General features: G+C 43.2%; 1 protein-coding gene across 8 annotated transcripts in view; it reads left to right on the top strand.

The window, feature by feature from the left end:
• Window positions 1-89: 89 nt before the first annotated feature.
• Window positions 90-22566, top strand: part of PDPR (pyruvate dehydrogenase phosphatase regulatory subunit) — a 46950-nt gene continuing 24473 nt past the window's right edge. For 6 of the 8 annotated variants that reach the window (XR_012913701.1, XR_012913703.1, XR_012913700.1 and 3 more), the window contains exons 1-10: window positions 90-220; window positions 6800-6844; window positions 7963-8224; window positions 9876-10009; window positions 16130-16211; window positions 16306-16469; window positions 17188-17309; window positions 18119-18236; window positions 19010-19159; window positions 20291-20483. Coding sequence is in view for 3 of the 8 variants with exons in the window: in XM_012772465.3 (XP_012627919.2) it covers window positions 8001-8224; window positions 9876-10009; window positions 16130-16211; window positions 16306-16469; window positions 17188-17309; window positions 18119-18236; window positions 19010-19159; window positions 20291-20483 (1187 nt within the window). In the remaining 5 variants the exon portion in view is untranslated. Of the gene's footprint in view, window positions 221-6799; window positions 6845-7716; window positions 8225-9875; window positions 10010-16129; window positions 16212-16305; window positions 16470-17187; window positions 17310-18118; window positions 18237-19009; window positions 19160-20290; window positions 20484-22566 lie in introns of those variants that run through there. The other 2 variants (XM_075995788.1, XM_075995789.1) reach the window with 2 other exon arrangements.

The following is a 22566-nucleotide window of genomic DNA, read 5'->3' as shown; positions in this document are numbered from 1 at the left end:
GCTGCGGTCACGCTCCGACTATACCCTTGCAGGGGGGGCCGGAAAGCACGGAAGGTCGCAGTCTCCGGCTTCCCCGGAACTTTTTACTCCCTCCGCCCCGCCCCCTTCCCACCCCCTGTTCCCCCTTCCGGCCCGCAGCGACCCCCCTGCAACCGTCGTGGCTGCTGCCTCGCTTCCGCCAGGGTGTGACTGAGCGTGGAGCCTGTGGGGGGCCCGTGAGGTAAGGAGACAGCTACAGGGCCTCCCCGGCCTCTTGGTCCCCGCGGGCCTTAGCGCCCCGGGACCCCTGGTTTGCCCCCTTTCCGCCTTGGTCTCGCCCACGGGTCGTCCCCCGCAATCCTCCGCGCCGGGTCGGTTCCGCCTGGTACTCTGAAGAAGACGCGTTCCGATACCGGGACTCTCCCGCGAAGGTTGTCCGGGCCTCGGGGACCCTTGCCGGGCTGCCCCAGGGCCTACCCACCTGCTTTTCTGAGGCGCCTGCACCTCAGTCTGGGATGGCCAGGGTGACCTCGCTTCTGGCTGCTCCCACCGCGGGCATGCACACCTCAGCGCACAGCCGACTGCGGTTTGTCTAGCCCGGCATCTGTCTCTGCAGGTGGAATTATTTTCCCGCGTCGAAACGTGCGGTCCGCTTGTGCTTCACTAACTAGTAAGACTGCTGCAGAATCCGGCGGAGAAGTTACCTGGAGAAGTCTAGGCCAGGGCAGTGAACTTTCTTATGTTTGACCTTTCGGGAGTGAAGTGTATGGTACTCAAATTTGAATTGGGAACCTCCAAGCCCATTTCGCTCATGAATGTAAGCATGATGTCTGGGGACGGTGGAGGAGGAGCCGGCCCAAAGGGTACACTTTTCCAGTGGTAGGGACTTGTATTAATTTCTTAAACTTCCATGAGCACCTGGTGCACTTGTTGGAAAATACAGCTTCCTGGACCAGCAGGATCAGAATCTGCAAAGGTGGGCCTGGGAATCTCTTGCTTTTAAATAGGTGACCCAAGTGGTTCTTCTGCTGAGAAAAGTGTGGGAAATGTATTAATCCAACCATACTCAGCCAGTCTTCCTTGTGACCAGCAGCCCCCCTGTGCAGTACTGTAGCCATGCAGAGGAAAAACTAAGGACATTAGAGCTATCACTTTGCTCTCACTGGAAGAACAGATTTGAGCAGAGCCAGCTCCGGTCTTAAAATTATTTAGCAAGGCCGGGCGGGGTGGCTCACGCCTGTAATCCTAGCTCTCTGGGAGGCCGAGGCAGGCGGATTGCTCAAGGTCAGGAGTTCGAAACCAGCCTGAGCAAGAGGGAGACCCCGTCTCTACTATAAATAGAAAGAAATTAATTGGCCAACTAATATATATATAGAAAAAATTAGCCGGTCATGGTGGTGCATGCCTTTAGTCCCAGCTACTAGGGAGGCTGAGGCAGGAGGATTGCTTGAGCCCAGGAGTTTCAAGGACAGACCTTGAATTTTTTTTTTATTTTTTATTTTTTTTATTTTATTTTTTTCACATAAGGAAGCATTTATTTGAGGTTTAACATGAAATCATACAAATAAAATGTATATAAACACAAATCCACATTGAGTTGTAACACAGATAGCAAAGGACAAAGTAAAAACAAAGAAAACTAATTGGCAGCTATATACAGTTGGACACAGTTGTGTCTTGTACACTAGAAAGTCTTTTACAAAATAATCATCTTAGATCAACAGAAGACCAATCTTCAAAGTCGTCCTGCAAGATGGGTTACATTAGCATCCCTTCCTGTTTTCTCCAGTGTTCTCCTTTAGTATGGCTGGTAATTGTTTCAAAAAAAAAAAAATTATTTAGCAAAAGTTATTCTTCTTAGTAGAGAATATTATACATTTTCCAGAACTTTAAAAAATGTAAAATTTGTTTTAAACCAGGTGATATGTTTTATTCCTGTGGCATCTTGAATTTCTTCTCCACTGGCTTCATCGCCTTTGCTATCAAGCTTTGCTTTAGTTTTGCTGCCAAACCTACTAGAATAGACTCCGGTGCCCCCCTTTCCTTCCTTGTTCACTTTGAGCCCTTCTTTTCTTCTGCCCCTGCCACTTCACTCTTTTGAAGGTCATGATGAGCACAAGGTCAGAAATACTGTTCTTCCTTCTAAGCATTCTGGGCTTTTAACGTTTTTTTTGTTTGTTTGATACAGAATCTTACTCTTTTGCCTGGGCTAGAGTGCCATGGAGTCAGCCTAGCTCACAGCAACCTCAAACTCCAGGGCTCAAGCAATGCTACTGCCTCAGCCTCCTGAGTAGCTGGGACTACAGGCATGCTTGGCTAATTTTTTCTATATATTTTTAGTTGGCCAATTAATTTCTTTCCATTTTTAGTAGAGACAAGGTCTCACTCTTCCTCAGGCTGGTTTCGAACTGACCTTGAGTGATCCTCCAGCCTCGGCCTTCCAGGGTGCTAAAATTACAGGTGTGAGACACTGTGCCTGGCCTAACATTGTTTATTTCATTTTGAAACGTATCTGTTACTATGATTCTTCTGCCACCTTTGCAATTCCCAGTTTCCTGCTAGGGAAGATTTCTTAGGGTCTGTCCTCAGAGCTGTCCATTCTTTACTCATCTGGTAGCAGGAGGTGGCATGAAAGGTAGCATGAAGTAATGATTAATGGCAAGCCTTAGTACCAGACTTGCAGGGTTAGTGTCCTGACTGCCACTCAGTGGTATTACAGGACCTAGGGACCTACCACTTCACTTCTCTGTGCCACAGTTTTCTCAAGTATAGAATAGAACTGGTAATGTCTACCTCATAGGATTGTGAGGATTCAATTAGTTATATACATAGGCAGTGCCTGGCACATGGTAACTACCTATAAAAATATTAGTTTAAAAAAAATTATTTCAATTAGTTAGATATCCCCTCAAATCTGGAGCCTACCCTTGAGATCTCTGAGTCATCATTGACTTTCCCCCATCACCTTTTTTTTTTTTTTTGAGACAGAGTCTCACTTTGTTGCCCAGGCTAGAGTGAGTGCCGTGGCGTCAGCCTAGCTCACAGCAACCTCAAACTCCTGGGCTCAAGCAATCCTGCTGCCTCAGCGTCCCAAGTGGCTGGGACTACAGGCATGCATCACCATGCCCGGCTAATTTTTTCTATATATATTAGTTGGCAAATTAATTTCTTTCTATTTATAGTAGACACGGGGTCTCGCTCTTGCTCAGGCTGGTTTCGAACTCCTGACCTCAAGCAATCCGCCTGCCTCGGCCTCCCAGAGTGCTAGGATTACAGGCATGAGCCACCACGCTCGGCCCCCCATCACCTATGTTCTCTGTTCTCATCTATGTGCCCACATATATTTTCTAGGTGCCTATGCAGAAGGCTAGGAAAACGGAACAAGTTATAATTGGTCCCTGCTTTCAGAAAGTTCAGTTATAATAGGGGAATAATTACCACTATTGAGTGCTTCTTAGGTGCCAGTTGTCATGTTTTTTTCCTGCATCTCCTGATACAGTCTTTGCAGCAACCATGTGGGGTAGGTATTCCTGGCCCATGGTACAGATGAGGAGCTGGAAGCACAGAGGTTAAGCAGCTTGCTCAAAGTCACACAGCTACTGAGGTGGTGGGGCAGATTTTCAAACCCAGATCTTTCTGCCTCCAAAGCCAGATTTGGGTTGCTGTGTGGGCTTTCAGATCGGCAATTAACCATTACACACTGTGGTGAATTCTGTGCTGAGAGCAGTGTAGGGTGTTATGGGAGAACATAGAAGAGTCACCAAACCTAAGTTGGGGTGGGAGGCAGGTATCAGATAAGATGTGAAAGAGGCTATAACCTTAGATTTTCTTTATTTGGGGGAGAGGTGGCAGGAATAGTCCTGGAAATGAAAGAGAAAGTTCGTGCCCAACATGCACGAGGAATTACGAGTAGTTCAATCTGGCTTAATCAGAGTGAAAGGAGAGAAGATAAATGAGATGAGAGATAAGAAACCAGATTGTGAAGGATCTTGCACTCGTATTAAGGAGTTTTGACGTTTTCCTGAGGACATCAGAAAGTCATTGAAGATACATGAGCAGGGATATGAAATAAGATTTCTGTTCTAGAAGACTTGTCCAGACTCCTGTGTAAAGAGCAGTGTGTGGAGGGAAGAATGAGGTGTAAATCGGGTTGGCAGCCCTGTTGGGAAGCCTCTGCAATGGTCTGCGTGAGTCACGATGGTGATCTGTACTCAGGTACCAGCAGTGGACAGTGAGGTTTAGGGTGTAGAGGTGATAGGCCTTGATGATTGACTGGGTAGGGGTGATGAGAGAAAGGGCAAAGCCCAGGCTAACACCCAGGATTCTAGTGTGTGATGTTACTTGGGGGACACAGGAAGCGGGAGCAGGTTTGGAGATTGAGGAAGATGGGTTTACCTTGTGATGTGCTGTTTTACCTCTGGAATGCAGGTGGAGATGGCCATTCTGCAGCTATACATGCAGGCCCAAGGCTCAGGTTTGTGGTGGGCTAGGCCATCAGTCATAGTCAGAAATGAAATCACCCTGGGAGAGCGTGTGGAATGGGAAGAGAAACGGGCCTCGGAGAGCCCTGGGGGGTAGTGCCACATCAGGATGGGCAGAGGAGAGAAGACAGCAAAGATGTGAGCAGGGAATTGGGTGTTGAATAAAACAAGGAAACCGTGTGAGGAGGAAAGAGTGATCAATGGTATTAACTGCCATGGAGAAGTCAAGTGTAATGGTGCCCAGAAAGCGTCCTTGGAAACAAGGAACATTAGTGTTCTTGGCGTGAACAGCATCAGTGGCTGTTGGGGCAGAAGCCCAACTGCTTTGGGTTCAGGAGAGAGTAGCATGAGGGAAAAGTGAAAAACAGAAAATATAAGCACTTCTTTCCGCATATTAATTTATCAAGTGAAAGACAGATTTGATATATGTGTTAAGAATAAATTATTGCCTAAAAATCCTGCCAGCAGACTACACTCATAAAGTGTAAGAAAAGAAAGACTTAAGAGGAGGGTGGTGGTGGCAGGGCAGGTCTTGCTACAAAAAAAAGAAAAACCTGGAAAAATATTAATACCATTAACACTGGTGTTGGTTATCTTTGTGTGGTGGGAAATCTTAATTTCTTCTTGTATTTGAGTTTTTGCAAAGACCATAATTTTTATAGTTTAAAAGTTTTAAAATTAAAAATTGCTAATTGAATAAGTTGTGAAGCTTTTGTTTCATTTCTTAAATCACTTGGGAGGGACTTGAGCTATTAAAATGCTGAGGAAAAAGAGCCAGAAGGGAGGGAAACATCATAGGTGCATGAAAGAGAGGACAGTTGATGGAGCTAGGGTCAAGAGAAGGGCTGGCTCAGTGGCTCATGCCTATAATCGTACCACTTTGGGAGGCTGAGGTGGGAGAATTGCTTAAGGCCAGGGGTTTGAGACCAGCCTGGGCAGTGTAGCAACATCTCATCCACCTTCCTTCAGTTGCTAGTACCCAGCACTCATTATAGACACTGGAGCCTCCACATGAGGTTGCTTATTGTCACTCACCAGCACACAGCATGGTCAGACTTGTTTTGTAACTTCATCGTGCTTCCGCTTTCTCTTTGTGTCTTTGTCCAAATTTTACCTCGCCAAGGCTCAGCTTACATCCTGCTCTTTTTTTTTTTTTTTTGAGACATGGTCTCTTTCTATTGCCCATGCTGGAGTACAGTGGTACGATCATAGCTCACTGTAATCTTGAACTCCTGGGCAGCCTCCTGAGTAGCTAGGACTACAAGTGTGTAGTGGTGTGCCACCACTTCTGGCTGATTTTTTATTTTTTTGTAGAGATGGGGTCTTTGTATGTTGCCCAGGTCTCGAACCTATGGTTTCGAACTCCTGGCCTCACGTGCTCCTTTTGCCTTGGCCTCCCAAAGTGCTGGGATTACAGGTGTGAGCTACCATGTCTGGCCCACATCCAAGTTTATATACGATTCTTTCCCTGATGGCCAGAGCCTTTGCTTATTTCTCCTGTAGCTTATTATATTTATTGTCTTGTAGAAACGTGTGCTTTGTTATCACCTGTGATTCATGTTCGTGTAAATGAGAAGCCTAACATGGCTAATAAGCCTCTCTTCCTGTCCAGGAAAAGACTTAAAATACTTAAATCACCACCAGCTGATCCACGGAAACACAAGATGGGCTATCCTTTGCCTAGGCCCTGGATTGCATCTCTTTTTTTTTTTTTCCCAGGGACCCTATTGTTTGTTACTGCCTCTCCTTTCTAATCGTCTGTTTGCCTGAATGCCTGGGTCATTCCCACCAGCAGTGAACATTCTTAACATCTCTTATCTATAAAAATAAGCAATCTTGCTCTACCCCAATTCTTGCTTCTGGCCCATTTTTCTGCTCCTCTTCAGAGCAAAATGTAATGGAGCTGCTGCCACTCCCTCATCTCCGTTACTCTTCAGTTTGCACTAGTCTGTATTTCATCCCTGCCACTCCCCTGAAAATGTTCTTTTCGAGAACACCAAGGACACTTAATGTTGTCAAATGCCTCTGGACACTTGTTATCTTGCCTGACCCCTCAGCACCGTCTGTAGTTAACCACTTCTTCCAACACTTTCCTCTCTTGGCCTCTGAGACACCTCTGCCTGGTTTTCTTTCTACCTTACCAACCCCTCTTTCTCCTTTCTTTAGCTAGTTCTCTCTTTATCTGGACACTCTCTGGGATCTGCTGCAGTGTTCAGGCCTAATCTTTCTCTTGCCAATCTGTAAGTGCTGGGGCCTTCAGACTTCTTGTTCCTCTCCTAATACTAGGGCTCTAAATGCTGTATATGTGCTAATGACCAAACCTTTTCTTCAATTTTCAGGCTTTTATGTCCAGCTGCTGCTTGGTGTTTCCACTTGGATGCCTGGTGAGTATCTCACACTTGACATGTCTGAAAACGTAACATTGGGCGGTACACACACCCTCACTCACTCTCCTTCCCCACCTCTCTGCTTCCTTCCTCCTTTGTTCCTAGTCTTCACACTTAACTCAGAAACTTAACTAGCCTCCTTATTTCTTTTTTTTCCACCTTTAATATCCAGTTTTTGGCAGTTAAGTTCTGTCATTTCTACTAGCAAAATAATCCAGTCATATTTCTGACTCCACTGCCACCATCTTTGTCTAAGCTACCATGATATCTTCCTTATACTACTGCAGTAGCTCCCTAACTCATCTCTCTGCTTTTCCTGTTTCTATCTTCCATTCTACACTTTGGAGCCAGACTGACCTTTGAAAAACATGCCAGATCCTTTTATTTCCTTGCTTTAGCGATTTTCCTTTGGACTTAAAACAAAATTCCTGCTCCTGATGATGATGGCACTCTCAAGGGCTGTGTATGGTTGGTTTCTGCTGCCTCTGCAGCGTTGTCTTAGATTGTCCCCCCTCATTCCCCATGTTGTACACAAACTGGCCTCCTTTTCCTTCTTGGCCTCATCAAGGTCCATCTTACCTCAGGGCCTTTGCACATGCCCATCCCTATATGTGCAACACATATAGCTGGTTCCTTCTGATCCATCAGGTCTCATTTCTTTTTTCTTTTTCTTTTTTTTTTTTTTTAGGTCTCATTTCTAATACCACTTCCTCGGAGGCCTGTTGTGACCATCCTATTTTATATAAACCCCTAGTTACTCCATCCAATTAATTTATTTGTATTTATAGTAGAGACAGGGTCTTGCTCTTGCTCAGGTTGGTTTCAAACTCCTGACCTCGAGCAGTCCGCCCGCCTTGGCCTCTCAGAGTGCTAAGATTACAGATGTGAGCCACCATGCCTGGCTCTTTTTTTCTTTTTTTTCATGTGTACCAGTCACACAGGAACTTCATATTCTTGTTTACTGCTAACATCTGCACCTGGCAGAGTGTCGGAAGCTCAGTAGGTCCTCAGATATTTGTTGAATGAATGGGTCCTGTCCTTTGCTAAATCCTTTTCTCATTAATTCTATGCTCTGTGTTAAGAGGAATGAAATATATTTGGTGTTCTCTGTCTAGTTTGAATTCTTGGGATCTCCCTGTTGGTGACAGACGTGATGTTCTACCGGTTGCTATCGATTGTCCGAAGGCAAAGAACCAGCCCCGGCTGGCAGAATTGGTCCTCAGCAAGAAACAGCGTGTCAGTTGCCGCAGCACATTCTATCGCCCTGCCCACGCAGACACAGGTGGTCGTCTGTGGGGGTGGAATCATGGGCACATCCGTGGCTTATCACCTCTCCAAAATGGGGTGGAAGGATATTGTCCTTCTGGAGCAGGGCAGGTAAGAATCAAACTGGACTTGGCCCATGGCTGTGCCATGCTAATCTTTTTTTTTTTTTTTTAATTATTTTGCTGAACTGTGTCTCACTATATTGCCCAGGCTGCCCTGAACTACTGGCCTCAAGCGATCCTCCTGCCTCGGCCTCCCAAAGTGCTGGGATTACAGGCACAAGCCACCGTGCCCACCCTGTGCTGCACTAATTGTATAAGATTCTCTCGTTCCTTCTCCTTTTGGTGATACTACTGTTCCACTGATAGCTAATCTAAATGCTTCCAACTCCTGACCTTGAGCCATCCACCCGCCTCGGCCTCCCAGGGTGCTGTGTTTACAGGCATGAGCCATGGCACCTGGCCAAGCCCAACTTTTAAAAATAATTATGCCCTGCTGAGCACAGTGGTTGGTACACACCTGTAGTCCCAGCTACTCAGGAGGCTGAGTAGGAAGATCGCATGAGCCCAGGAGTTAGAGGCTGCAGTGAGCTATGATTGTACCACTGCACTCTAGAGTGGGCCTCAGAGTGAGACCTCATCTCTAAAAAAAAAAATTTTTTTTAAGAAATTTTGCCTCAACCATGGCTTGTGAAATAGTTTTACACATCCCTTCATCAAATAATTGTTCCTGTTCTCCATCTCTAGTATTGTCCTCCTCATAGATCCATGGTTCTCAACTCCAGCTACACGTTAGAATCACCCAGGGAGCTTTTAACAAATACCAACGCCTGGGCCTCTTCCCAGAACAAACCAGAATCTCTAGGGGTGAGACCACACATCAGTATTGTTATTTTATTTTTTATTTTTTTGGAGACATAGTCTCATTCTGTTGCCCGGGGTAGAGTGTCATGGCGCCAGCCTAGCTCACAGCAATCTCAAATTCCTGGGCTTAAGTAATCCTCCTGCCTCAGCCTCCTGAGTAGCTGGGACTACAGACATGCACCTGGCTAATTTTTTCTATATATTTTTAGTTGTCTAGCTAATTCCTTTCTATATTTAGTAGAGACGAGGTCTCACTCTTGCTGAGGCTGGTCTCAGTCTCCTGACCTTGAGCAATCCTCCCGCCTCGGCCTCCCAGAGTGCTAGGATTACAGGCGTGAGCCACTGTGCCCAGCCATTACTGGAACTTTTTATGTTCTTTTGCCTACCCCGAATTGGAGACATTTTTTCAATTTAAATTTCATTTATTTTCAAATAGGCAATGTATGATTCAGAATTGAAAATATGTAAAGGAGTGTACAGTGGAAGTTCTCCCTCCCTTACCTGACCCCTAACTACAAGTTCCTTCTCTGGAGGCAAGTTAAGTTCCAGATGCGTTCTGTATATATATAAGCAAATATGTATTGGTAGGTATGTAGATGTGTGTATGGGTATTCATTTTTTTTCACTTTTTTGTACATGCGGTAGCATATCTTTAAACACTGTTCCTCGCCTTGCCTTTTTCATTATCATGGTTCCATATTGGTGCATAAAGAGCCTTTTCATTCTTTTTTATAGCTATATAGTATTCCATTATATAGATTACTTTCTAGGTTTTAAGTCAGTCCCATGTCAATGAACATTTAGGTTGTTGCCATCTTTTCGTATTACAAATAATACTACAATGAGAAACCTTGAACTTATGTTAATCTATCTAATGGCATTTTGCATTCATACTGCAGGCTGGCTGCTGGCTCTACAAGGTTCTGTGCTGGCATCCTGACCACTGCCAGGCACTTGACCATTGAGCAGAAGATGGCAGACTATTCAAACAAACTCTACCATCAGTTAGAGCAAGAAACAGGGATTCAAACAGGTAAGCAGGTAATCTACTATTTACTGGTCTGCCTGTCCCCCAGACTCTTGCTCAGTACTGTATTTGGTCCTATACCAGCTTTGCCTGGTGATTTGGTAATTAAGACTTGGGTTTTAGTCCAGACTCTGCCGTCAGCCAGGATGTTAACTTGAGCAAGCTTGTTGAGCTGTCTTCAGTTTTTTTCTATAAAATGAGGTGTTTCAATCAATGTCCTAGATCCTTTTCAGATCCTATAATTCTTGTCATTATGTGAAAGTTTTCCTGGGCCATTTCCTATATATTTCACTCATTTAAGCATAGTAAATGGCAATACTTGACTCTTTTTTTTCTTTTTTTGAGACAGAGTCTCACTTTGTTGCCTAGGCTAGAGTGAGAGCTGTGGCATCAGCCTAGCTCACAGCAACCTCAGTCTCCTGGGCTCAAGCAATCCTACTGCCTCAGCCTCCTGAGTAGCTAGGACTACAGGCATGTGCACCGTGCCCGGCTAATTTTTTGTATATATATTTTTAGTTGGTCAATTAATTTCTTTCTATTTTTAGTAGAGACGGGGTCTCACTCTTGCTCAGCCTGGTTTCAAACTCCTGACCTCGAGCAATCCGCCCACCTTGGCCTCTCAGAGTGCTAGGATTACAGGCGTGAGACACCACGCCCGGCCAATACTTGACTCTTAAACAAACAAGAGGAGAAAAATCTTAAGTTCAGATACTTGATAGTTAAATCATAGTTTGACCCATTGAACTTCACCAATTGTTATTAAGTATGTTTTTTTTTTTTTGAGACAGAGTCGCGCTTGTTGCCCAGGCTATAGTGAGTGCCGTGACGTCAGCCTAGCTCACAGCAACCTCAAACTCCTGGGCTCAAGTAATCCTTCTGCCTCAGCCTCCCAAGTAGCTGGGACTACAGGCATGCGCCACCATGCCCGGCTAGTTTTATATATATATATATATACACATATATATATGTATTGGCCAGTTAATTTCTTTATAGTAGAGACGGAGTCTCGCTCTTGCTCAGGCTGGTTTCAAACTCCTGACCTTGAGCAATCCGCCCGCCTCGGCCTCCCAGAGAGCTAGGATTACAGGCGTGAGCCACCGCGCCCGGCCAGTATGTTTCTGATTATAAGGCAAAAACGTGTTTTTTTCTTATCTGTATAATTAAAGGGAAAATGACACAGGGAATTGTAAGTTAAATTGGACTAGAACTGTTCTAAGAACAGGAAGACTAATCTGTACTATGATCCTATGTGATAAGGTGGAAAGAGTCTGTCAGTTTGCTGTAAGGCGAAAGGTAGCCAGAAGCCCAGAGTCAAGCCCAGTCTCAAGACCGATAGTTCACTTGTCTCACTCTAGTCCCTATCCTAGTAAGTCTAGTGACATCACTAGATGACATTGAACTTTACCAGGCTTCCTTTTGAGAACATAGTAAAAGTAGTTCTGCTACACTGTCCCTGGCTTTTACTGGAGAAGATGCCTGTTTTCGGTCGGATTGAATTTGATGGCAATAAAGTGCTTGAATCAAGTATCAACCAGAATTTGAATCAGAAGAGGGTCCATAGAATGGGCCAGAGTTGGAGCAGTTGGCTCAGTTACTAGTGTTTTGCTGAGCCTTATGTGCGTCAGAGGAATCAGAAGCACAGGCTGCTTTAGGGCTAGAAGGTTGGTTAGCCCACTGTTAGTTCTGGAGCTCCTTATTTGGACTGAGTTCTCTTTGGTGCTTGTAGGGGGGGCAGGTGGGGGGAAGCAGAGAGGAAGTCAAGCAAGGAAGTATAAAGGGGATGGCCTGAAAGCTATCACCCCCATTGTGGTACACCTATGGTGTCGTGAAAGATGACTGAAGGGGCATCAGTGATCGAGAATTCTCTGTTAAACGTGGTGTGTACGTGATAATTGTTACTCAGTAGACTGTTTTTGAGTCATTAAATAAAGATGACTGGACATATGTACAGTCTGGATTTAATGAGAGAAGTACAGTTGTCACTTGGTGTTGGGGTGGGGGGTGGTGATTGGTTCCTAGACCCCCCCCTTGGATAAAAAATCTACAGGTCAGGCATGGTGGCTCACACCTGTAATCCTAGCTCTCTGGGAGGCCGAGGCGGGCGGATTGCTCGAGGTCAGGAGTTTGAAACCAGCCTGAGTAAGACCCCGTCTCTACTATAAATAGAAAGAAATTAATTGGCCAACTAATATATACAGAAAAAAAATTAGCCGGGCATGGCAGCACATGCTTGTAATCCCAGCCACTCGGGAGGCTGAGGCAGAAGGATTGCTTGAGCCCAGGAGTTTGAGGTTGCTGTGAGCTAGGCTGATGCCACAGCATTCACTCTAGCCTGGGCAACAAAGTGAGACTCTGTCTCAAAAAAAAAAGAATCTACAAATGTTCAAGTCCCTAATATAAGCTGTTGTAGTATTGCATATAACCTACACATAAATACTTTATTTTTTGAGACAGAGTCTCGCTTTGTTGCCCAGGCTAGAGTGAGCACCATGGCATCAGCCTACCTCATAGCAACCTCAAATTCCTGGGCTCAAGCAATCCTACTGCCTCAGCCTCCTGAGTGACTGGGACTATAGGCATGTGCCACCGTACCTGGCTAATTTTTTCTATATATATTAGTTGGTCAATTAATTTTTTTTTATTTATAGTAGAGACGGGGTCTTGCTCTTGCTCAGCCTGGTTTCAAACTCCTGACCTCCAGCAATCTGCCCGCCTTGGCCTCTCAGAGTGCTAGGATTACAGGTGTGAGCCACTGCGCCTGGCCTACATGAATACTTTAAATCATCTCTAGATTATTTATAATATGTAATACGGTTCTTATACATCACTTCATTCACGTGGATTCAGTATAGTACTTGACACATGGCAAATTAAGTTTTGCTTTTTGGGATTTTGTGGGATTTTTTTCCCTGAATAATTTTGGCCCTCGGTTGAATCCATGGATGCAGAACCTACAGATACAGAGGGCTGACTATATTATTTGCTGATCCTGTGTAACTAGTTCATCCAGGTGAGGGGTACATTAACTACTTTTTAATACAAAATACTGGGTCACTCCAAGATGCCTCATTCCTTTACCATGCTGAATACCAGTTTCTGCAGTGCTTCAGTTTACGTGTGATATAATTTTTATCAAGTTAATGGAATGAATATGATCATCTAAAAGTTTTAGTAGTCTTTTGAAAGTATTCCTTAATTGATCTTATAATAAGGAAGGGTTATTCTTTCACATATAAAGAAACCTAGATGTAGTGAGATTAAGCCAATTTTCAGGTCAGTGACAAATTGAGTTTAAAGAATTAATTTAGTGGGTAAAAAATCTTTTTAAGCCAGGTGTGGTGGCATGTACCTGTAGTCCCAACTACTTGGGAGGCTGAGGTAGGATGATCCCTTGAGCCCAGGAGTTTGAGGCTATAGTGTACTGTGATTGCACTTGTGAATAGCCACTACTCTCCAGCCTGGGCAACATAGTGACACCTGGTGTCTAAGAAAAAAAGAATTACAAAATTATAAAAAAGTGAAAATCTGTCCCTTTTTTGTATGTGTATATAGGTATACTTTAACCAAAATATATTAAGCATATTATATACCTTGTTTTTTCCACTTAAGAATGTTTTGTGCGAAAAGATATATGCAGATTATTTATTGTAGCGCTATTTAATTGTAAACATAGAATTGAAAACTTAAATGCCCAGACATGGAAATTAGTTGAATAAATGGGACATCCACACAAAGGACAACCAGGTAGGTGAAAAAAGAATGAAGGTCTCCTTGAACTGCTGTGGAGTGATTTCTGGGATACATTGTTAAATGACAAAAGCAAAGTGTAAAACAGGGCATATAATATGCTACTTTTGTGTAAGAAATAAGAGATGAGAAAATTCATATTTGAGGAAGTGTAATCATCCTCCCAAAGGGTTATCTTCTCTTACCAGTAGTGTAGGAGAGTGCTTATTTCTTCACAGTCCTCTCAGCATTGGATATTATTTTAATTTTTGCTAATCTGACAGATGGAAAAAGTTATCACATTCTAATTTACACCTCTTTCAGTTAAATATCATTTCATAAGTCTGACCGTCTACATTAATGTTTCTTTTCTGAATTGTCTTTTATTGTATGCTTTTTTTTTCTTATTGTTATGTAATAGTTCTATTTTATGACTCTTAACATTTTGACAAAGGATATCATGAGCCAGAATTGCTCTAGTCCAAACCTTAAAAGTCCTCTGTGGGAAAATAGCAGAATTTTAATCTTGTTAATGGGTGGTTTATTAAGTTTGTTATGATAGGTAGTTCTGTTTGGGGGAACATAATTTAACATAGTATAACATGATATACCATGTAGGTCCACATACAGTGGTACTCTCCTATATGTAGTCTTGGTAGAGATTAGAAAATATAGGCCGGGCGCGGTGGCTCACGCCTGTAATCCTAGCTCTCTGGGAGGCCGAGGCGGGCGGATTGCTCGAGGTCAGGAGTTCAAAACCAGCCTGAGCAAGAGCGAGACCCCATCTCTACTATAAATAGAAAGAAATTAATTGGCCAACTAATATATACAAAAAATTAGCCGGGCATGGTGGCGAATGCCTGTAGTCCCAGCTACTTGGGAGGCTGAGGCAGGAGGATTGCTTGAGCCAGGAGTTTGAGGTTGCTGTGAGCGAGGCTGATGCCACGGCACTCACTCTAGCCTGGGCAACAAAGCGAGACTCTGTCTCAAAAAAAAAGAAAATAGTTGCTGGACCCTTTGTCCGTCTGAAGGTGAGATTCAGAGTGGCCCACAGATCACTGGCCAGAATTGCTGCACCAGGCTGGTATATCTGCTGTGTTTATTTTATTTCATTCTATTTTATTTTATATGTGTATGTTTGGTTTGGTTTTGAGACATGGTCTCACTCTGTTGGCCTGGGCTAAAATGCAGTGGAATCACTCCAACCTCAAGTTCCTGGGCTTAATGGATCCTCCTGCCTCAGTCTCCTTAGTATCTGGAACTACAGGCATGTACCACCACCTAGCTAATTTATTTTTTATTTTTTGTAGAGACAAGGTCTCCTTGTTGCCCAGGCTGGTCTCAAACTCCTGGCCTTCAAGCAGTCCTGCCTGAGCCTCCCAAAGTGCTAGGATTATAGCGTGAAGCACCACACCCAGCTCTATGTTTAAAAACTAGGCTTTGAAATTTCATTTCCTCCAAACTGGGACCTTATTGTCATGTCAGTGAGGGACATATTTATCTGATGATTTCAGGAGAAATTAAGAAAATATATAAATTATCGTGACTGTACTTCTTTTTTTAAAGATACCTGATTGATCAACTTTTTCTTTATAAGAACTAAGAGTCATTGCATTTTAGGAGGATTGTCATTGGCAAGTGTAATAATGGTTGTATATCAAGTATGCTGATTCCAAACAATTGACTCTAACTTGGGCAAAAAGGAGGATTTTGGGAGGACATTGGAGGTCTGTGGAGTTGTTGAAGACTACCAGCTGGCGGCCAGGATGTGGGGCTCCCATGGCAGGCAGTCCCTCAGCTGGAACAGGAGCTGTCTAGCCAGGGCACTGCTGCCCCTGAGAGAGTGATCTTCAGCCATTCACCTGCTTGCTGAAGATCAAGCATTCCAGGAGGGTCTGATTGGCTGAGCTTAGATCACATGCCCACTGTTCGGCTACACTGGGTAAGGAGTGGGAAGATCCAGCCAATCCTGTTATGTCATGAGTGGCCTTCAACCAAGGATTACACTCGCTCCAAGACTAGGAGAAGAAAGGATGAAATTGCCTAAAAGGAGGGAAAAATAGGGATGGATTCCTGGTCATAGCCCTACCCAAAAAAGATTTTTTAGCAATGGTATCGTTCATCTTTATTATGAGCAGTTTTGTGTACATTAGAATATCATTTGATCATCATAGAACTATGAGCTGAGAATGTTTGCACAGGGAATGCTGCCTTAGTGCATCTGGAGTGCTTTAAATTTTCACTGTAAGCTCAGAGGAAGCTGATTTACTCACCTGAAGATACTGAGTGACAGTCTCAGGATTCATCATAGGTCTTCTAACACATGATCTAATGGATTTTTCACTGTCCCACTCTACATTTGATCTGGTCTCTCTCAGTTTGGGCTGATTTTTCTTACAGGTTACATAAGGACAGGCTCGATCTGTCTGGCTCAAAATCAGGACCGGCTGATCTCCTTGAAGCGCATCAACTCAAAGCTGAAGTACGTAAGAGGGTAGAAGCCTATCCCAACTTTACCAAACTGACCTCTGCCAAAGGACCAGTGAATGTCATTTTCCCCTTGTGTTCTGTGGCAGTGTCATAGGCATCCCTTCTGAGATCATCTCCCCCAAGAAAGTGGCTGAACTGCACCCTTTCCTAAACGTGCACGACCTGGTGGGGGCCATGCATGTTCCTGAGGACGCGGTGGTGTCCTCTGCAGATGTGGCTCTGGCCCTGGCAAGTGCTGCCTCCCAAAACGGTGAGCAGATTTTTGCATTTTCTTAAGATGAGTGGGGAAGGAAGAGGTTGTCTAAGAAAGTCTCTCAAAATAGTCAGTGACACCAACTCATGTTTGGAAAAATTATTCTCATTGGGGTATTCAGATTCCATTTTTAAATACTGGGTCTTACAATTTTCTTTTCTGTAACATCTGTTAATAATTATTTTTCCTCTGGGTGACATTTTTAAAGTTCCCAGGAACTGCCTGTAGTGCTGATTAATATACTTTAGAATTAAGGGAATTTCACCTTCCCCCAGGACTTGAGAAGCTCCAACATTAGAACATGCCTTGGGGGTTTAATCCACAACTTAAATCATGACCCAGTGTTGGAATGAATGAGAGGAAGGCTTATTAGTGTCCAGGTTACTACATTCTTTGGGTAAACTGATTCCCTATTTGAATTCTCCCTATTTGAATGCCCTATTTGAATTCTCTCCTTCCTGCCTCATATTTTATGATTCCTAGAATTTAATGATTGTTTGCTAACGTCTGTTTTTAAACTGACCTCCTATTTTCAATCTTGGCCAAGGATCATTTACATAGTCTTAGGATGTGGTTCCTAGAGTTTTTTTGCTTTTTTTTGAGTTAGAGCATGGACCTAACTTTGTTAGTATTTCTTTGGGTGGAGAATCTGCTGTAGATGCCTTAATTCTGGAACATCAGATGATGCATCGACTCTTTCTTTACTTTGGAACAGGTGTTCAGATCTATGACCGGACAGCTGTTCTTCACGTAATGGTCAAAAAAGGTCAAGTTACTGGTGTGGAGACAGATAAAGGACAGATTGAATGCCAATATTTTGTCAACTGTGCAGGTCAGGTAGGTTAGCACCAGCACTGCAGTGCTGATTTTTTTATTTAACTTTTGTGTCCAGGATTTTTTGGAGTAGAGACATAAAATAATATTCTGACTGACTAATAAACAGACATTAAGAGCTATCCTGTTTCTTGTTTGGACCAGAAAACTCAGAATCTTGTATGGTATTCTAAATCATAAACTCATACTTATTCCTCAAATAGAAGCATATATGACCTTTTCCATCCTCCACACTGGGTTAATTGGTGGTGTTCTGATCAGGAAGGCCAGCAGGAAGGCCAGGCATAGACATGAATCCTTGGCGTTGGGTCTTTGTGTTACATTTAATTGTACAACCTAACAAGTAGAATATTAGGCTGTTTTATTGTGTCATGAACATGGATTCAGGATCTAGAACACTAAGCCTCTTCTACTTAAAAGGTAGATTTGTTCCTTGCCTTCCACTCCACAGTCTTAAAGTGATGTAGGAAACACTGTTTGCCATATGAAGTTCCTTTAACGATTGGTATTTGGGGTTTACAGTTGAGGCCAGGCATTTTGTTAAGAGGACCTCCTTTGGTTCCCGTGGGCTCTTTTGACTAGCTGGTAAATCTTTCTTTGATCTAGAAGTAATTTTTACGTTTTAAAAGTATAGTGTTGCTCCCCATCCAAATAATCAAACTAAAGCAGGCTGAAACTTGACTTCCCACACCTGACATTATAGCAAGAGCACACTTAAGCCACTTGAAACTAAACTCTTTTCAAGAGGCTGAACTTGCTCATTTGTATTTCTGTTCCTCTTCCCACCCACAAATCAATCTGTCCATTTGTAGTGGGCATACGAGCTGGGTCTGTCCAACGAGGAGCCGGTTAATATCCCGTTACATGCCTGCGAACACTTCTACCTTCTGACTCGCCCCTTGGAGACCCCTCTGCAGAGCAACACACCAAGTGAGGACTTGTACCTTTTTTTTTTTTTTTTTTTGTTTTTTTGATCTTGTTTCCTTGCCAATATCCTGTCCTCTGAAAAGAAAGACTTTCTACTAAGGACAGACTGTGCCTAAAAGAGCCTTTTCATTTCTGGAGCATGTTACAGGGAGGTGGACCCAGTTCTGACTTTTCTTTAATATATGTCTTTAAGAGAGGATGGCCAGAATGGTCATTCCACTAAGCAGGGTTTTTTTGGTTTTGTTTTTTGCAAGCTAATTTTAGTCCTAAACAGAGGTCATTGAGAATATTGGAATATAACCTTAAGTTTTTAACTTGAATGCTATAAATTGTAGAAATGTCGTGACTATAAACTTAGCTGGGTTAGTGGCTCCAAGTGCTATAGGAGAGAGTTTGGTAACATTTTGATGGTGTTAATACCTAGAATGGGCTCTGCAATCCCTCTTTCTGTTAGACTTTTGCTTGGCACAGTGGCAGTTATGTAGCTTGGTTGTGAGGACTAGTCAAAGCTTCTAGGTAACTAATAAGGTTGGGGATAATTAGAGAAACAGTCTCCACTGTAAGTCTGAGTGGGAGGATCCTCCACCATGACCTTGAAAGGTGTTTTAAAGCTAATGAATGCCTGTGTGCATTGGATGCTATTTCATTAACAAAGCCATTAATGGGTGTTTTTTGTTTGTTTCTTTCTTTTTTTTGTCCTCTTAGAAAGCTAGCTTGCCTCTAAACACTCATGTTTTTTTCCTACTCCACACTCCCTTGTTATTTCTCTTCCTTAGCTATTGTGGATGCTGATGGAAGAATCTATATTCGGAACTGGCAGGGTGGCATCTTGTCTGGGGGCTTTGAGAAGAACCCGAAACCAATTTTCACTGAGGGCAAGAATCAGCTGGAGATTCAGAATCTACAGGAAGACTGGGATCACTTTGGTGTGTGAACTAGATTATAACAATGCCTTATATTTGTCTAAGCTGTTACATTGTTCAAAACATCTTCAGTGGCTCACGCCTGTAATCCTAGCACTCTGGGAGGCTGAGATGGGAGGAATGCTTGAGCTCAGGATTCAAGACCAGCCTGAGCAAGAGCAAGACCCATCTCTACTTAAAAAAAGAAAAATAGAAAAATTAACCAGGTGTCATGTTGGGTGCCTGTAATCCCAGCTACTCTGGAGGCTGAGGCAGGAGGATCATTTGAGCCCAGGAGTTTGAGGTTCAGAAGATGTAGAAGGATCTCTGATGAAGAATTTCCCTTTCACCCTTAATAGGCTTTCTTTTTTTATTTATTTTTTTTTCTTTTTTTTTTTTATTTTCCAACAAGAAATGACTATGAAATTCCAGCATCTTTTTTTTTTTTTTTTTTTTCCTTAGGCATTAGGTTTGTACCCAGCATCTTTTTTTAAATAAACTTCTTAGTATGGCCAATTTCAAACTTTTAAAAGTGGATAGACGCTTGAGCCAAGGAGTTTGAGGTTGCTGTGAACTAGGCTGACAACACAGCACTCTAGCCAGGGCAACAGAGTGAGACTCTGTCTCAAAAATATAAAAAAATAAATAAAATAAAAGTGAATAGAGTAGTGGTGTGATGAACCCCATGTACCCAATATCCAGCTCCAGTATGGTTTCATCTGTTACCACTGTCCCACAGGATTATGCCCAGCTGGTGGATTTGCTTTAAGATGAGGATGTGTCTTTTGCAGCTACTCCACTGTAGAAGAACATGGCCGTCCATTGAAATCTCTTTGGCTGCTGTTTAAGAGCTCTTTTCATCGATGCTGACTCCTTCAAGATGATTATCTGTAACCACGTGTATTACTTGATATTCTGTAGCTCCTTTCCTTTCCACAGAGTGTCTTTTTTTCTCAGTCTTTATGACAACATTTTGCAGGTTATAAATTCCACCAAGCTTTCTGCTTTCTGATAAATGGCCCAGTTGACTCTTCTCAGAAAAATCTCTTCCAAGAGATTTTCTGAAAAGAGAGGGAGGTACAAAGTAGAAGAGGGTGAAAGTTTGTTAATTCCTTAAAAGTGAGAACTCTATTTGGGTTTATTTTTATTGCTCAGAGCCCCTGTTGAGTTCCCTCCTGCGTAGGATGCCAGAATTGGAGACTCTGGAGATCTTGAAGTTGGTGAATTGCCCCGAGACCTTCACACCAGACATGAGGTGCATCATGGGCGAGTCTCCCACAGTGCAGGGCTACTTCATCCTGGCGGGAATGAACTCTGCTGGCCTTTCCTTTGGTGGAGGAGCCGGGAAGTAAGTCTTTCTCACTCAGAGTTGGCTATGAACATATGTCAGCTTGCTGGGCTTCCCTTCTAGAATTACTTGTTAATATGGTATATAATACATTTAATCTAGTTTGTTAATAATAAGATACGTGTAATTTGAGAGTTGTCTCCTTCAAAATATGGGAAGCTATCCCATATTATAGAAATGTCATTATGCAAAATGTTTTAGACCTCCTCTTTTGGAGTTAGCTACAGAGCCTATGGAATCTTCTTTTGTACTTTTTCAGTTATAACAAATGTTGGTCCTCAGAGTGTGTATTTGAGTTTAGAAGTAGCCTAGTGTGTTGAATGAGTTAGGTGATCAAGCTAGGTAATACAAATTTTTATTTAAAAATTAATAACTAATAAAAAATTAGTCACAAAAGGATGAATACTGTATGATTCCACATATATGAAGTCCCTAGAGTAGTCAGATTCATAGAGACAGAAAGTACAATGGTGGTTACCAGGGGAAGTGGGAAGTTATTGTTTTATAGGTACAGAGTTTTGGTTTTGCAGGACGAAAAGAGTTCTGGAAGCCAGGCGTGGTGGCTCACACCTGTAATCCTAGTGCTTTGGGAGGCCAAGACAGGTGGATTACTTTTAGCTACGAGTTTGAAACCAGCCTGGGCAACATAGTAAGACCCCTGTCTCTATAAAAAATAGAAAAATTACATCTATGTAACAAAAAATACTTATACCCCCTAAATCTATTGAAGAAAGAAAGAAAAAAAAGAAGAGAGGAGAGGGGAGGGGAGGAGAGGAGAGGGGAGGGGAGGAGAGGAGAGGGGGAAGGGAAGGGGAGGGGAGGGGGAAGAGAAGGGGAGGAGAGGGGAAAGGAAAGAAAAGAAAACTTAGCTGGGTGTGTTGGCTCTTGTCTGTCATCCCAGCTACTTGGCAGTCTAAGGTAGGCAGATCACTTGAGCCCCCAGGAGTCTGAGGTTGCAGTGAGCTATAATGATGCCACTGCACTCCATCCTGGACAACAGAGTGAAGCCCTGTCTCAAATAAAAAAGAAAAAAAAAAGTTCTGGAGATAGATGGTGGTGAGGGTTATATAACAGTGTGAATGTACTTAATACCACTAAACTATACATGTAAAAATTGTTAAGATGGCCGGGCGCGGTGGCTCACGCCTGTAATCCTAGCTCTCTGGGAGGCCGAGGCGGGCGGATTGCTCGAGGTCAGGAGTTCGAAACCAGCCTGAGCAAGAGTGAGACCCCGTCTCTACTATAAATAGAAAGAAATTAATTGGCCAAATAATATATATAGAAAAAAAAAATTAGCCGGGCATGGTGGCGCATGCCTGTAGTACCAGCCACTTGGGAGGCTGAGGCAGAAGGATCGCTTGAGCCCAGGAGTTTGAGGTTGCTGTGAGCTAGGCTGATGCCATGGCACTCATTCTAGCCTGGGCAACAAAGCGAGACTCTGTCTCAAAAAAAAAAAAAAAAAAAAAAAATTGTTAAGATGGTAAATTTTATGTTACATGTATGTTAACTATTAATTTTTTTTAAATTAATGAGGCCAGTTTTCTTGAATGACTTGTAGAATGGCTCTAAAAATAGTTACTTACAGAAGAGGAGTTACCAAAAACATTAGGAGCAAATGAGATGTGTTCAGATAACTGTGTAATCTCCCAAGGAGGCTGTCTTACAGAAGTAACCTGAGTACATTTGTGTGTGTGTGTTAGTCCTATTTCTTCATAGATATTGTTTATATCTTAACCACTTCCTAGAGAATCTTGTCATTAGAGCTACAGTCCTCATTGGGGGCAGGCGCAGTGGCTCGCGCCTATAATCCTAGCTCTCTGGGAGGCCGAGGCGGGTGGATCATTTGAGCTCAGGAGTTCGAAACCAACCTGAGCAAAAGCAAGACCCTGTCTCTACTATAAATAGAAAGAAATTGGCCAGACTCGGTGGCTCACGCCTATAATCCTAGCTCTCTGGGAGTCAGAAGCGGGCGGATAGCTCCAGGTGTGCAGTTCGAGACCAGCCTGAGCAAGAGCGAGACCCTGTCTCTACTATAAAATAGAAATTAATTGGCCAACTAATATATATATATATATATATGTGT

Source organism: Microcebus murinus, chromosome 20 (assembly GCF_040939455.1).
Source record: "Microcebus murinus isolate Inina chromosome 20, M.murinus_Inina_mat1.0, whole genome shotgun sequence".
In the NCBI taxonomy this organism is placed as follows: domain Eukaryota; kingdom Metazoa; phylum Chordata; class Mammalia; order Primates; family Cheirogaleidae; genus Microcebus; species Microcebus murinus.
This window is presented reverse-complemented; position numbering and strand designations above follow the sequence as displayed.